Source organism: Cyprinodon tularosa, unplaced genomic scaffold (genome assembly GCF_016077235.1).
Source record: "Cyprinodon tularosa strain WSP-4 unplaced genomic scaffold, ASM1607723v1 ctg99, whole genome shotgun sequence".
NCBI classification, from domain to species: domain Eukaryota; kingdom Metazoa; phylum Chordata; class Actinopteri; order Cyprinodontiformes; family Cyprinodontidae; genus Cyprinodon; species Cyprinodon tularosa.
The window spans coordinates 999,352-1,015,161 of NW_024039773.1; the positions used below are offsets into that span (position 1 = coordinate 999,352).

At 41.8% G+C, this 15,810-nt stretch overlaps 1 protein-coding gene across 2 annotated transcripts in view; it reads left to right on the forward strand.

The window, feature by feature from the left end:
• The window catches only part of nfatc2a (nuclear factor of activated T cells 2a), a 41,811-nt gene that overhangs the window by 18,522 nt on the left and 7,479 nt on the right, over positions 1 to 15,810 (forward strand). Inside the window, exons 7-9 of one of the 2 annotated variants that reach the window (XM_038276003.1) lie at positions 328 to 383; positions 3,587 to 3,719; positions 3,803 to 4,504. In XM_038276003.1, coding sequence (XP_038131931.1) covers positions 328 to 383; positions 3,587 to 3,719; positions 3,803 to 4,504 — 891 coding nt within the window. The remainder of the gene's footprint in view (positions 1 to 327; positions 384 to 3,586; positions 3,720 to 3,802; positions 4,505 to 15,810) is intronic. The other variant, XM_038276004.1, reaches the window with a different exon arrangement.

Below are 15,810 nucleotides of genomic sequence, written 5' to 3' on the forward strand. Positions count from 1 at the left end.
CAAATTCTGCTTTCAAGTATGCAGGCTGGTGGGACAGGAAGTGGTTTTAACTCATAAAAGCATAAATCCCTTCGTCAAGCTAGCGTATAACTAACAACATGCAGTTTTCAGGTGATTCTTTTTTTTCCCCGCTCTATAAAGCCTCAAACACTTTGAATTGAAAAAGCTTCCTGGATGGGAAGCGAAATATCTTCAAATTTGGAAACAAAGTCCAGTGGATTGTTTTTTTTTACTTTTTGTGGAATAACTTTTAAGTTAACATATAAACACAGTCTTTTAAGAAGATAAACACAATCTTTTTTTCTGTTTTTTCTTTTCCTTTCCTAGATGGTCAGCAAATCTGGGAGGCGGAAGCAACAGTGGACAAAGATAAGAGCCAACCTGTACGTAATATGCATGTTTCTATTTCTTTTGGTTCCATACATTGCCTCAAAAAATTACGTTTTTTGTTTTTTAAAAGAAGCATTTTTTAACACAATAGCTTCATTTCAGGAGTTCAAACGTAATCAGATAAAAAAAATAAGGAGTCAAATGGTGATTTGTGATTCTTCTTTTGCTGGTGATGACAGCTTTAAGTCTCGAGTTCAAACTTCACCGGTTTTCTCTTTTTTTTTTATGCTTTGCTAGGTCTGCAGTGTTATAAGTTTTCTTTGCTGCTTTTTTATGTTATAAGTTTAGTCTTTAACAAGTGATGGATGCTTTTTTTGGGTTCAGATCAACATTATTTTCTTTAATAAGCTTGTAGGTCATATTTGTTGTATATTCTGGGTCATAATTCATCTGTATCTGTTATTCTGCTTAATTTGAGCAGACGGCATGTCTCTGAACATCTTGTAGTGTCACTGCCAGCCAGCAGGCGCAGCCATGTTTTACAGACAGTCAGTATGCTCTAAGGTCTGGTTGCTGATCCAGACATATTGTCATTTATCTGTGCAAAGGAAGCTCTTCCATCTACTGCTTGTTTAAATATTCTTTTTAGCAAAGTCTAACCTGTCCTTCCCGTTCTGGAGGCTTTTGAATGGTTTGCAACTTACAGTGAACCTTCTTTGTTATTGATGTTCATGCATCTTGTCTTTATGGTACTTGGATGTCGATATTCGTACATCTTGAAGGGGATCATCTTTACCTGGTTGGCTGTTGTGGAGGGGGTTTTACCATCTGCTGTACGTTCAAAGCAGCATCTCCCAAATGTAAACACCAAGGATTTTATCTACTTAATGGATGATTACATCACAAAGGGATTCAATATGTCTGCTCCTTTTGTATAGAAGCAAATCGTTACCATATTTCAAATGAAAAAGCATTTTCAGAAATGCTTTTAATTTTAAGAATGTGGCTGCATTGTATGTATTTGCTGGGGTACATTTTGAAAAATAAATCTCAAATGTCTTTTTCTTTTTAATTAAGTAAAAGGATGAGCAGTGTTGAAGAAGAAAATTAAAATGCAAACAGGATGATTGATTACTAATTTCATTTATGAGACAAACAATGCAGCCACATTCTTAAAATGAAAAAGCATTTCTGAAAATGCTTTTTCATTTAAAATATGGTAACGATTTGCTTCCATACTTTGGAGCAGCTGAAACTCCTTTTTTTGGTTTTGCAGCATATAGCTAATCATATATGGGGGGAGGGGAGTGGTGAACTAGTGGTTAGAGCAGTGTACTTGTACTCTGAGAAGGTTGCAAATAGCCGGTTCGATCCCCACAGCCTCCAAACCCTTAATCCCTGATTGCTGCCAGAGCACCACACAATGGCAGCTAACTGCTTACCAAGGAGATGAGTTAAGATGCAGAGGTGAATTACTCCAATGTGAGATCAACAAAGTTCAATTGTTTATTTTTTATTATTCTATCTGGAATATGTTCCTGTAAACTTTGGATTTTTTTATTGTCTAAAGCCAAATGATTTGTTCTTGGAGGCTGAAGCCTCCAGGAGGAAATTTCTAAGGGCCTGAAAACCAATTCAAAGAACCAGGCTGTATTTTTTGTTCTGTGAACCTTCAGGAAATGAAGGTCAGACACCGTTTACCACCACAGACATTCTGTGCGAAACCAAAACAGGCGTTTCAGACTTTTTTTTAAATGCTTAGAAGCGAAATAAACACCAAGAATCATGTAGTATTCTCATCTCTTCCCGTTTCCGAGGCAGGGTCCATCGCAGGGCAACACAGAGGCAAACAACCATTCATGCACACACTCACACCTAAGGAGAATTTAAACAAGTCAATTAACCTAACAGTCATGTTTTTGAACTGTGGGAGGAAGCCGGAGTACCCGGAGAGAACCCACGCATGCTCAGGGAGAACATGCAAACTCCATGGAGAAAGACCCCGGGCCGGGAATCAAACCCAGAACCTTCTTGCTGCAAGGCTGCAGTGCAGCCATCGTTTTTTATCGATATCAAATGATGTTTTGCACATTTTTTACCCTTGATCTTTCCTCTGGTTTTCACACTTCCGTTGAGCATCGCTGAATTTCTTCTTCACTCATTGCTGGGATGGCAGTAAAACAATATCTCTATATATTGTAATAGACACCTGATGATATCAATGGTATATACGCCACAGTAAGAATTTTAAATAGTTTCCTTGAACTCTGATCCAGAACTGCACGGCATTCTGGGAGATGTGGGCAGAGGAAAGGATTTGGCCTCTAAACATCTCAAAGCAGGGCTAAGCAAGCTGTCTGCTAGATTTGACCTGTTTTTAAAAGTTAAAGGTTACATTGGTTTACAATTTAAATTCTGTCTTGTTTAGATTTTCCTTTTGGTCCCTATTTTATAGGGTTAAAAAACCAACAACTAAGCATTCATTCTCAATATCAACTGGTACAAAAAGACTCGTTATTTTTCGGCCATATTGCACATCCCTAAAATTAATAAATAATCAATCCACTGGACTTTGTTTCCAAGTTTGAAGACGTTTCGCTTTCCATCCAGGAAGCTTTTTCAATTCGAAATATCAGAAAAAGCGTTAAGTTCCAAGTTAAGTGGACCATAAACAAAGCCTTTTTTTGGCTTAGAAAACATGCAAATTAAACCGGAAGAAGGGGTGTGTCCCTTAGGAATGGGAAGTCTTTTGGGTTCATTGTTTGTCCTAAATACCTGATACTGGTCTAACCCTCTGAAAGGGGGACATTAGGGGGAATTGTTAGCCTGGCTGATCAGGTGGGGTGTTTTGGTTCGCTGTATGGGGGAAGGCGTTCCTCCATTCAGTCTAGATTTTTGAATATCCTCAGGTCTCTGGAAGCAAGTTAAAAGGTCTAAAGGAAAAAAATCAATCAGATCTGTTTTTCACAAAAACTTATTAGACCTAAGAACTGATAGGGTGGTTTCTAAGACCTGAAAAAGGTTTTTGGTAAAACCTGAGACATCATAACTTGTTACCTGAGAGCTAAGAACGTCCTAAAATATGCACATTACCTCCAGTCAGGTGGTATGCAGCATGAATATAAAATAATAAGCGATCGTTTAGTTGAATGACTTTTGTGTGCAAACAGAAGTGAGTTACTGGAAACCAGTAAGGCCATAATGTGTGCCTGGGTCCCTTTAATGGACTTTCCGTGTTTTGGTTGTTGTTCTGCAGAGCATGTTGTTCGTGGAAGTACCGTCTTACCCAAACACATCCGTGTGCCATCCCGTCAAAGTGAACTTCTATGTTATTAACGGCAAACGGAAGCGCAGCCAGCCTCAGCATTTCACCTTCACCCCTCTGACATGTAAGTGTTTGGTCTTGACTTCTTCATTTCACGTTTTCTAAATAAGTCACGGTCTGATTTTAAAGTTTTTACTCATCGTTTAGCTCCAGCCATAAAGACGGAACCTCTCGACGAATACGAAGTGCAGAATATGGGCTTCGGAATTCCTCAGATCTTAGGCCTATCGCCTCACTCCTACTACCACAGCCCTCGCGGTGTCCTTCACTCAGACAACGGCCTAATGTCCAGCATGGCTTCATGTCAGCGCTTCAGCTCCAGCGTGCCAAACCATGACGGCCATTTTCAGCAGCAGAGCCCGGCTATCGTCTACTCTCGAGGTGGAAAGAGCCTCGGTAGCAGCCCGGGCACGTGGCACACCGGCGGGATCGTTCCTGACCCCCACCGGTCCGTCTTGGTCCACACAGGCTCACCGGCTCAGTCCGTAGGTCCCATCAGCACCAGTCAGCACCCTTCCATTATCCAGTTCTCTCCCACCAATCACCACCTTCTCAGAGACGTGGAGACTCTCCCGCCTCCTCAGCCTGAGGGCCAGCAGATCCTCTTCTGCGACGGCTACCCCCCACAGGCCGCCTCCCACTCCCCCGTACTCCCCCAGGCCCAGGCAGCCGTGACCCAACAGCAGCCGTGTCCCACCGTCATCCAGCAGCAGCCGTTTGGGCAGAAGGAGTCCCAGAAAGTTCGTGCCTCGCCCGTGACGCAGCCGATGGAGGCTCCGGGTGACACGCAAAGGAGGGTGACCATCAAGGAGGAGAACTTGGACCAGGCCTACCTAGATGACGGTGAGTGTAAGTTATTCTTTTTCTGCACACTCTGAGCGATGTGACGCCGTCTGACAGCAATAAGATAACAACCATGAGCAGATATACAGGTTCTCCTCAGAACAATTCAAGGATATTTACAGTATGGGCTCCGTTTCTCGCTCCACTCGGTCCGCATATCCTCTCACCAACGCTTTGAAAAAACTCTTCAAACAATCCAAGCGTGGAGGTGAAGTTATGTCCATCTGAAGCGGAACTAATGGACGGTTTGAGTCACGATGTTTATACTTATGGTTGTCAACCCCGTTACCCTCTGAGTGAATTAATGTGAATCTGAATCCCGCAGCAGGCGGGGGGGTTGAACCTTTTCCTTGTTTTGGTGTTAAAGGTGCTTTATCTTTGAAAACAAAGAGGCAAGCTCTGAAAACTCAGACAGCTGAGATTTAAAGAAGCAGTACGTAAAAGAATAGAAATCTAAATTTTCACATATTGACAAATTAAAGCCATAAACTAACCTTAAAGTGGCAGAATATATATGAAATTATAAACTTTCATTTAGCAATCTAAACGGAGTTGCTTGTATATTGAGGGCCTTTTTTTATGATTCCCCTAAATAACCTTCAGTGTAAGTTAGTTTGAGATAAGCTGGAACGGTTCGACTTGCCACAATAACGGAAATATTTGATACTTGAAGCCATTTTTGATACCAAAGCGATAAAAAAATGCATTAGGAGATTGTATTTGTATAAAAAAAAAACATGTATTTTACAATCTCAACGGAAACATAGATTATATTTAAACAAGAGTGAAAAATAAATAAGCCAAATAGGAGAATTAGAAAACATTCTAAGGTTGTCTGAGATATTCTTCTTTTACTTTGCAAATAATCCAGAAATCTACTAAGAAATTCTCAGTAAAATGAACTTAAGTTATTGTCATTTGTCACCCGGGATAAAAGTAACATTCCCTACTAACATTCGGTCCCTGTGGGGTAAATTTCTCCACTGTGAGAACAATAAAATCTATCTTATATATCAACAACTACCTTGGTGTAATGCGTAACATGCAGTGATGGCCAGTAGCGCCGCTATATGTAGCGAAGCTATTAGTTTAACTACATGTTCCAGTAGCTTGACTGTAGCGTCACTGTGATATGTCATTGGCTGATCTTTAATAAATATTTTAACCGGTGTATCAGACTCATTTTGAATTGACATTAGCTTGGTACAACGTTAAGTAGCTTCTGATGTAGTTAAGCTACTGTTAACACATTTATGTAACTTAGCTTGCTATAATTCTTTAGGTGGTAGCTGTTGTGTAGTGAAGCTTAATTTATTGCTGAGTAACTGATAGCTTAGCTCACTACACTGGACAAGTAGCTCGCCCAACACTGGTAACATGTGTTTACTTCCTAGTTCCTGAACCAATTGTATTAAAGTTCCCACTGTGTCCGATACAGAGCAAACATTTGGTGTTTAACGTTGGCAAAAGAGCAGCAACCTGCAAACATGGAGGCCAGCGGGAAAAAAGAAGCAGAAAGAACGTCTTTAAACCTTCTAAAATATTGGCCCTTCATCTCTCTTGACTGAAGGAACCTGAAGGAAACTTTCTCCAATTTGACTTTAACTTTCTCCAGTTAAAAAAATCAATCCACTGGACTTTGTTTCCAAGTTTGAAGACGTTTCTCTTCCCATCCAGGAAGCTTTTTTAATCCAAAATGTCAGAATTGAGTTCGAGGCTTCGTACAGTAGCCCAACAAAACCTTGTTTTGGTTTAAAAAAACATGCAAATTGAACCAGACGAACAGGTCCGCCCCTTAGGAATGGAGGTAGTTTGGCTTCTTTTGTTAGCCTGTAATACCCGATACCCGTCTATGTCTCTGAAATGGTGGGTCATTAGAGGGAATTGTTGTCCTGGTTGAACAGGCGAGGTCTTCTGTTCCACTGTAAAGGGGATGGGGGTTGCGATGATTTGTCAAAAGTATTGAAATTTTTGACAAATTATCAAGGATTATAAAACATTATCTACAGGTTTTCCCACAGACCTCTACGGAAGAGGATTACGGCCACTGATTAAAAAAAAAAGTGAACTGATTTATAAATTTATTTTCAGTTTAACATAATATCATTCCCCATAATAAACTAAAATAAAATTTAAAAATCAGTTCACTTTTTTTTTCCCACTGGCCCTAATCCTCTTCCGTAGACCTCTGTTTTAACTATAGTCTGAAACTAAAAAGAGTGGAGCCTAACTTCAGACGTATCAAAACAGACATCTGCACATTATTTCGATTTTTATTTGTGATGTACGGAGATCCCGGCCACACAGACACCACATCTTTATTAAGCATAAACCAAGCTTGAATTTCTGCATCAGGCAACTAATGTACAACTATGTGGACGGCTCTGCAGCGAAACACATGATGGACCAGCGACAGCTTGTATTAGAAAAGGTTTACAAATACAAACCTCAAGAGACGTCTTCTGATTTATCCCAAAAGTACCAGCATGATGAATGGATTTAAAAAAAAAGTCGGGGAAAGAAATTACTGTCATTCTTGGACGACAAGCTTTAAAATGTTGGAGGCAGCTGTGTTTTCTATTCCTACATGTCGTGTATTGTTGTTAGCTTGCAGTCTGTGCTGCACACGCCTCCTATCCAATCAAATTCAGTTTCAATTCAGTTTTGTTTATTTATATAGCGCCAAAACATGTCATCTAAAGTCACTTTACAGTTTACCAGATCATTTTCTATCTAAGAAAACCCAGTTGATTGCATCGACTCATTGACTCGAAGACAATCCCTTACACTAAGCATGCTTGTAGCGACCGTGGAGAGGAAAAACTCCCTTTGAACAGGAAGAAACCTCCAGCAGAACCAGGCTCAGTGTGAGCGGCCATCTGCTGAGGCCGACTGGGGTTCAAGGAGACAGAAGCAGACATAGAAGAAGAAGCATAGATACAAAAGGCAACTGTCAACCAGCTCCACAGGCGGCCCCGTCCAGGAAACACACAGCCAGGCAGACGAGCTCCGAGCCAGCTCCCATGTCAGAGGAAGAAGAGAGCACATCCAGTTAGTCACAGTCAGAGAAACAGGACTACACTGAAAAACAGGCCGATCTGAGACAACTATAAACAAAGGTGTTGATGGCAGCAGCACAGGATCAGACGAGGTGAGGCTAATATGAGAAAAAGCAGATGAGCATAATGTTTATAAAATGTAGGGGTGGAACGGTTCACAAAATCCACAGTTCAGTTCGGTTCACGGTTTCGTGGTCACGGTTTTCAGTTCGGTTTGATTCGGTATATGTTGATTGTTACACCGAAATCCCATAAAAATTAATGAAATTAATGAAAAAATCCCACAAAATTAATGAATTGTAATTATTTTAATGATTCGCATGTTTTGCTGCTTTGAATTAAATCATCTGGCGCATGCCCTCTACCATCTCCAAGGAGCTCAGAGGGAGCGGACGGGAGCCACAGTGGAGGCTGTAGGCTTTGCTTTGAGCAGGCGGTCTGGAGCGCAGCGGGGGTTGCTGACGGAGTATGAGGGATTTCGGGGTTAGCCTGACATGTTGGTCATGTTGCCGTTACATAAACAAAATGTGTTGCACAATGCTTGCACACTGTTTTATCCACAACTTTCTTTCCGCCGTCATCGTAGGTCACTCTAAATGCAAAGTGCTCCCATACAGCAGACCTATAAAGTGCTGCTGGCGCGTCTTCCAACTCCTGTTCTTTCCCACTCGCCATACCCACACAATTCTCCACAACAACTTATTTTTTTCTGCTACACCCGGCTACGCTGCTTCGCTTCTTCTTCCTGCTCACTACTCGTGGTTGGCTTTGGTCGCAGTACCGCCACCTTCTGCTCTGGAGTGTAAACGCTTCGCCTATGAGGAAAAGCAGCAGCGCATGAACCGAATGAAACACACGGGAACCGAACCGAGACAGTCTAACTGAATGGTTCGGATGGTTTTAATAAACCGTTCCATCCCTAATAAAATGTATAAAAGACCTAAGGTGCTGTACATTGAAACAACATAAAACCATTACACAGACTCGGAGGACATAAATAATATAATAAAAATTATAAAAGCATAAAAGACATATAATTAAAATCCGAACTATAAGATCTATTATAATAATAATAAAAAATATAAATGAATAAAATAAAAAAAAAATCCGCAATCTTTTAGAGTCGGCTGGATAATGAGGTACAAGAGGAAAGCAGCAGACGCTCAGTCTTTACGTAGGTCAAGTAAAACCGAGTCTTTACCGACTGCCTGATTGCTGGAGCCGCCCCTTCTGGTGAAATAGAGGCGGGCAGTCACAGCAAGGCCAGCTCAATTTTAGCACAATGTGTTATGTTGACCTGGAGAGCTGCTGTTTTGCTCTTTCCTGATTTGAACAGACTAGAAATAAATAAATAGAAAAAAAACGAGCCACTTTCACACTTTTCTGGCAGGTTTTAACTGAAGCCCACCACCAACTCACATGTTTTAACATGAAAAAGTCTGCTTTAGAGCGTGTTAAAGGGGATCAATACGTCTTCAGGGGTCCAGCCAGCAATGATGGATCTTCTGGGTTCACCTGGCACCAGCAAACAGCAGGAAATAAGCCTTTTTTTTTAACGCCAAAGACAGAGCCATTAGGAGAAAATAAAAAGTGTCATTCTGCCGGCCGACTGGACATGTTGACAGTGTTATGAACTGAAAAACAAGTTCCATAGCAACCATTGTCAAACAGTGGAACGTGCTGCTTGGGAGAACTGGGGAAAGCCTCCCTGTTTGTTATAGTTGGCCCGGATTTCTCCTTGGCCTAACGCCCCTCTATCCTGTGGGGGAGCCCACCAGAGGATTCGTTTTTTTTCCGACAACAGGATTCTGCCAAACTGGCACAAGAAATTCCTATCTGCAGCTGCCGCCCTCTCAGTCAGAATTGAGGCCTTTCCCTGTAAGATAGCGGGCAGGGCGTAGGGTAGTTTGCAGGAAAAGGGAAGGAGATGTGTGTATTTATGCATTTCAGTGGAAAAAATGAAACGAAGCATAAAAAAAATAAAGAGAGCCAGCAGTGGAATTTGTGTTTTTTGGACGGAGCCTTCAGGGCTTCCCTCCACAGTAAATAGCAACAGAACTGTGAGCTTGTGGATTGACAAGGATTTAAAGATGCAGTTACACCCCCCCCCCCCCCCCCCCCCACACACACACACAATTTATTTTTCCAAAGCTCCAATTTCATCAGTTTGAGTAAATTAAAAATATATATATGCACCTGTCCTGAAGATGTACCTCCAACTGAGCTGTAAATATATATATTAATTAAATTGTAATTAATTAGAATTCGGGGAAATTATTATTAAACAGATTAATTGAAATAGTTGACATATCAGGCGACTGCTTTGGGCCGAGAGGACTAGGTTATAAATATAGGAATAGAAAACACAATTTCATGATAAAATTATCTATTTTTACTTCAAAATGTAACAAAACGGGGGGCTTACCCCCACAGCCCCCAGGGGTTGCACAGTGTTATTTCATATGGGTTTATCTTTTTGTTTATGTATTGATAGCAATGTTGAATCCTGTTAAACAGTTGAATAAACAGCTACACTATCAGTAGTTTTAGGCATCTGAAGACGATTATTGTTTATTTTTTTTGGATATTGCTGTTTCAGGGTTTATACAGGAATGAATAACTAAAATTTAATGCTTTTTAATGCTCTTTCAATGCTCTTAGGAATAATTGTAATGCCACCTACAGGTAGCCGTCGACAGGCTGCAGCCAGGTCCCGAATTCTTCATTTTCCAACCACTTTTGTTGAAGCATTTTAAATGCCACAATACACACATTTAATTAATTTTAATGCCAATTAAGGCCTTAATTTAAACAATAATAATTGAATGACTTTTAATGATTTTTAACGACCCGCAGAAACCCTGTGTTTACTTTTCTGCGTCTGAATGGCTGGAAGGGTTGGAGAATCAGGGGCTGTTAAAAGCTTCTGTGTAAATAAAAGGAGGGGGGCAGCATTAAAAGTTTGGAGACAGAAGCAGAGACACAAAAGGCAACCAGTTCCACTGGCGGCCCTGTCCAGGACACACACAGCCAGGCAGACAATCTCGATCTCCAACATCTATAAACAAAGGTGTTGATGGCAGCAGCACAGCTCATATTTCTCTCTAGGATGGTGTTAGAGCCAAACAGGAACAGATCAGATGAAGCTACTATGAGGAAAAAGCAGAACGTTAGAGATTGAACTAACAGATTCTGCTGTGTGAGAACAGAGATAGAATGATGGAAAAGGGGTCCCTATGTCCTCCAGCAGTCTAAGCCTATAGCAGCAGAACTATAGAGATAGCTCAGGATAACCTGAGCCACTCTAACTAGAAGCTTTATCAAAAAGGAAAGTTTTAAGCCTAGCCTTAAAAGTAGACAGGGTGTCTGCCTCACGGACTAAAACTGGTACTTGGTTCCACAGGAGAGGAGCCTGAGAACTAAAAGATCTGCCTCCCATTCTACTTTTAGAAATTCTAGGAACCACTAGTAAACCTGCAGATTGAGAGCGAAGTGCTCTGTTAGGAACATAAGGAACAATCAGATCTCTGATATAAGATGGAGCTTGGCCATTTAAGGCTTTATATGTGAGAAGGAGGATTTTAAATTCTATTCTGGATTAAACATGAAGCCAATGAAGAGAAGCCAGGGTAGGAGAGATATGATCTCTTTTAATTTTCATCAGAACTCTGTAAGTTTTCCACTTACCGGTACAAGGAATTTGACTTTGTGTTGATGGTACAGACAAATTAGATATATATATACAGATTTCAGGATCTATAGTTATGTACAATATCAACGTACAATATATAGTATATCACTATGTACTATATACACAGGTGTATTATGAAATTTAGGCAGGATCGGGATGAGTCGTCAATAAAGATGAACACACAAACTGTTTCTGCTAGAATTAAAATGTGTCGTTTTATTCTGCCACAGAAAACAGCAAAGCAAGCACATCAATCAAGGCAGGGTGCTAAATACAAATTATATTGTCTCAATACAATTCATATTGCCCCCCTACCGTGACACAAGGATCGGAGGGCCGGTCGATCCCGGCGGGGCAGCAACCCGCGCAGCTAGGCGTCCATACGCAACCCTAGCAGACCCCACCGGTGTCAACAAGCCCCCGCCATTTATGCCACACTTCAAAGGAAAATCTTTCACCCAATCAGGAAAAGTGACCGCTCCCTCTCACGCCTGGAGCGCATGATTACAGAAACCAAAATATGGAACCGGCATCCCCCGAACCCACCCAGGGCTCGTGGACAGCCGAAACCAAAAGCAAAATTACATAATGATCAGATACAAAAACCAAGTTACATCATGCCCAATACCTGTTCCCAATCACTGCTTTATCTGTGTTACCTCCCCAGAGCTCATTATGCCCAGTATCTGTTCCCCAGAGCTCATGGACACAGTGTAAAAAAACATGTTCCTGCTTTGATACAAACTTATATAAAAAGAGTGCTTCATTTGTGATATGATTGTCAAAGAACATAAAATATAAAACCCATATATATCAACAGTACATTAATGTAGCGCAGGCGGTCTAGAGATGCTTCGTTGGTGTAGCTTCTAGGTCCTGAAGAGAGGCAGTGTCAGTGTTGCAGGGTCTGTGGGCCTTGTTAATGAGGCTGGTAGCAGACGGGAAGAAACTGCTCCTTAAAGGAATAGTACACCCAAAACATGATTAGCCTTCATTTTCTACTCACCCCCATGCTGAACAACACTCTGGAGTACTTTTTTGATATCTCAAATGCATCTGGAGATCTGGGAGGCTTCTTGCTGTCTGCTGACATTCAAATAATGGAGGTCTATGGCGCCCGAGGCAGAAAGGTCCATAAAAGTCCACAAAAAACGTGTCAATATTCCTCCATACTGCTCGTCCAATGTATTGCAAGTGTCCTGAGTGGGTAGCATCCAGAATTTACTCGAAACGAAGTCATTTAGAATGTTTTTAGAGCATAAACAGTAGTGTATAGGATTTCCTGAAAGCGCGCGCCTGCGAGTTCACAAGTCTACGGAAACCGGCAGACCAAAGCAGATGAAAGTGCGCATTCAGCGTCTGCTCTGCCGATAATGCAAGCGTAGAAGAAGAAATTTGCTGTTTACCTGTGCAAAGAAAGAAACAACGAAAGAAAAATGTCTGAGGACTTCAGTGTTGAGGAAGAGCATGAGTTCTTTGCCGAGCTGAATGCGCACTTTCATCTGGTTTGATCTGGTTTCCGTAGACTCGTGAACTCGCAGGCGCGCGCTTTAGGAAATCCTATACACTACTGTTTATGCTCTAAAAACATTCTAAATGACTTCGTTTCAAGTAAATTATGGACGCTACCCACTCAGGACACTTGGAATACATTGGACGAGCAGTATGGAGGAATATTGACACGTTTTTTGTGGACTTTTATGGACCTTTCTGTCTCGGGCGCCATAGACCTCCATTATTTGAATGTCAGCAGACAGCAAGAAGCCTCCCAGATCTCCAGATGCATTTGAGATATCAAAAAAGTACTCCAGAGTGTTGTTCAGCATGGGGGTGAGTAGAAAATGAAGGCTAATCATGTTTTGGGTGTACTATTCCTTTAAATGACACATTCATTTCATGATACATCTAAAGTATTAATCGGGGTATTTTGGACCTCCATGTTCTTGGGGATCACATCACAATTATTTTGAAGTCCATCTTAGGATCCGCCACCCCCCCCCCGACACTTTGGGCCCCCCCTACCATGGAGGAATCAGGTCTGCTCTGCTGCATAGAGAAACGCTTCTTCCAAGCGGCGCCTTTTTTTGTGAATTTTCTGTTGATCGGCTCAATAGAAATCTATTTACTTAAAAAAGAGAGGTTGTATGTGATATAACAGCAATATGATGCCAGTTAAACAATATGTGATGTAATAACGGCAGCGGTTGGGTGGCTCTGCCTTATCTGGCTAATTTTCATCACCCCATGCTGTCTGCGCTGCTTTAATGAGAAAAGATAAGAGGGACTTCCCAATATTAAAAAAAAAATGATCAAGAAAATCCCCTTTGGTTTGTCTGAACAATATAAAAGTCTAATCCTAGAACCATCAAAGGCCTTTTTACCAAATTGAAAATGTCAACATTACTCATCAACACATGTGTCACGGCCTGTAGTCATTCAAGGAGAAAGAAAAGATAGCAGAGATGCCACATCCTGGTATCGTCACAGAAGTGTGGTTGAGAAACGGTCGCATCTCCTCTGGGGCTTGATTGTGATTCTTAAGTGTTGAAAAGTTTTTTTTCTTTTTTCTCAGTCTCACCCAAACTTCAACAGGTCTCCCACTCAGAGGGGGTTTAACCATCTTCCCTCATGGTTCCCACACCTTCAGCCCCTGCTCAGAACAGGCCGCCTGTTAAGCAGCGTTTGATAGAGCTGCTTATTGGAACAAACATTGGTTCAGATGCCTGACTTACCTTTACATCATACATTTCAAGGAGGTCTGCCGTTGCTCACTCCAAAAAGGGGCAATCGGCGTATTTTGCAAAGGCTGGGAGCAGAAGATTTATTGCTTGTGGAATAAACCCGGGAGGCAGCGGAGCAGATGAAATTGTTCCAGGCAGTGGAGATCAGGGCAGGAAGATAAAGCACACAGCAACAGTTGGGTGGGCTAACATTAGTCTCAGCTCACTTCCATCCCATTTAGCCGGTTTTCACAGCTACGTCAGAGCCGGACGTATACTGGTTAGGATCTCACCAACTGGAGCACACACGCTTACAGGCGTCCTGTGAATGACCTTCTATAGCTGTCCTTCTTCTCTACATGCTGTGAGAATAGGTATTGTTTTCTTTAAATATTTTTGCCTAAGGTTGTAGGGAAATCATATTCAAAAGTAAAATCATTCTGGCTAAAACATGAATATAAATGTACTCTTTATCAGATGATATTGTCCCAAAATGTAGAAAAATTCTGCTTTAAAAAAAAAATCCTGTCTTAAAATCGGTGTTTTTTTTCCCGATATCTTATTCAGGACAGTTAGTTATACATCAGCTTGTACACCTGAATTTGGCCAATCAGATATCAACGGTCATCTGTCAATCAAATTTTTTCACTCATAGCATCTTGATTCATATGTCGCAGTAGCCTGGGTGCCATTCCGAACTTAGTCCCGCCCACAACGTTTGAGGTCGGGAAGTTCGGTCTGGCATTGCTCAATAGTAGCGCGAGTATGCTCGCACAATATCTGGCGGGCCAATCAAATTGTCAGGGCGGGCTTTATACGATGATCGACAGATGATCAACAGTAACGTAATCAACCACGTCACCAAAGCGCGCTTGGGTGACAACAACAATGGCTGCCGCCGGAGAGTTGAGGTGTGTAGATTCTGCTATTAGGTCTGTTCTAGAAGATATCGACAGCAAATTAATTTTAAAAGAGGAACAGAGAAACGCGATCAAGGCTCATCTTCTTATTCTAGGCGTGCAACTGCACGCTTTGATTTTTGTTGACAACAACTATGCGTTGCTTAACATACGTCACGCACTCCGTTGCTCTTATTGGTTGTAGGTCTATCCAATTGAGTGCAGACACATTTTTTTTCCTGGTTCGTTCGGAACACGCCCCATAATCACAGCTCTATGGAGCAGCATCAGACTCATTCTGACTAGAATTGAGTAGGACTACGTCAGGCTAATGTTGCAGCTAATATACGCAACAGTTGAAATCAGAATCCTTTCCTCTCCCATTGAGTTCCGTCCCAGTGTTCACCGGGATGGACGTCTGTGTCTTCGGCAGGCGTAAAGCTAACAGAACTGGCAGCGTTGCGAGGCAAGGGCTCAAACATGTACGGCTGGAAGCCTTCTACAACAAACCAAGCTTCTGGCGTCCTCTTCCACATCTTCGTCCCCGCTTTCCTCCTCTAAATAAAAAATGGATGACGGAGGAGACTCATCCACGACCTCCGACACTAAACTTTCCTCCTCTTGCATGTTTCCACTGTCCATAGCGTTCCTTGACAGTGTCGTTTCTAAGTCACCAATTTAGTGCTACTTGGTCCCAATGGAACTTCCCATTGGGAACCTACTAGCACTAAGTTGCTAACTGGTTAGCAAGATGCTTCCGACAAATCGGCCACAACCAAACCTGCTTGCGAACCTTCCGCCACAACAATCCCGCTCCCTTCTTAAACGACCAATCACATTCACTCTTGTAAAGTCGAGCACCACTCAGGAGAATTCGGAAATGCAACGGTTGGAACTGCCGTTTCCCTACGACTTTTAATCTGTAGAAGTTATCACTGATGAC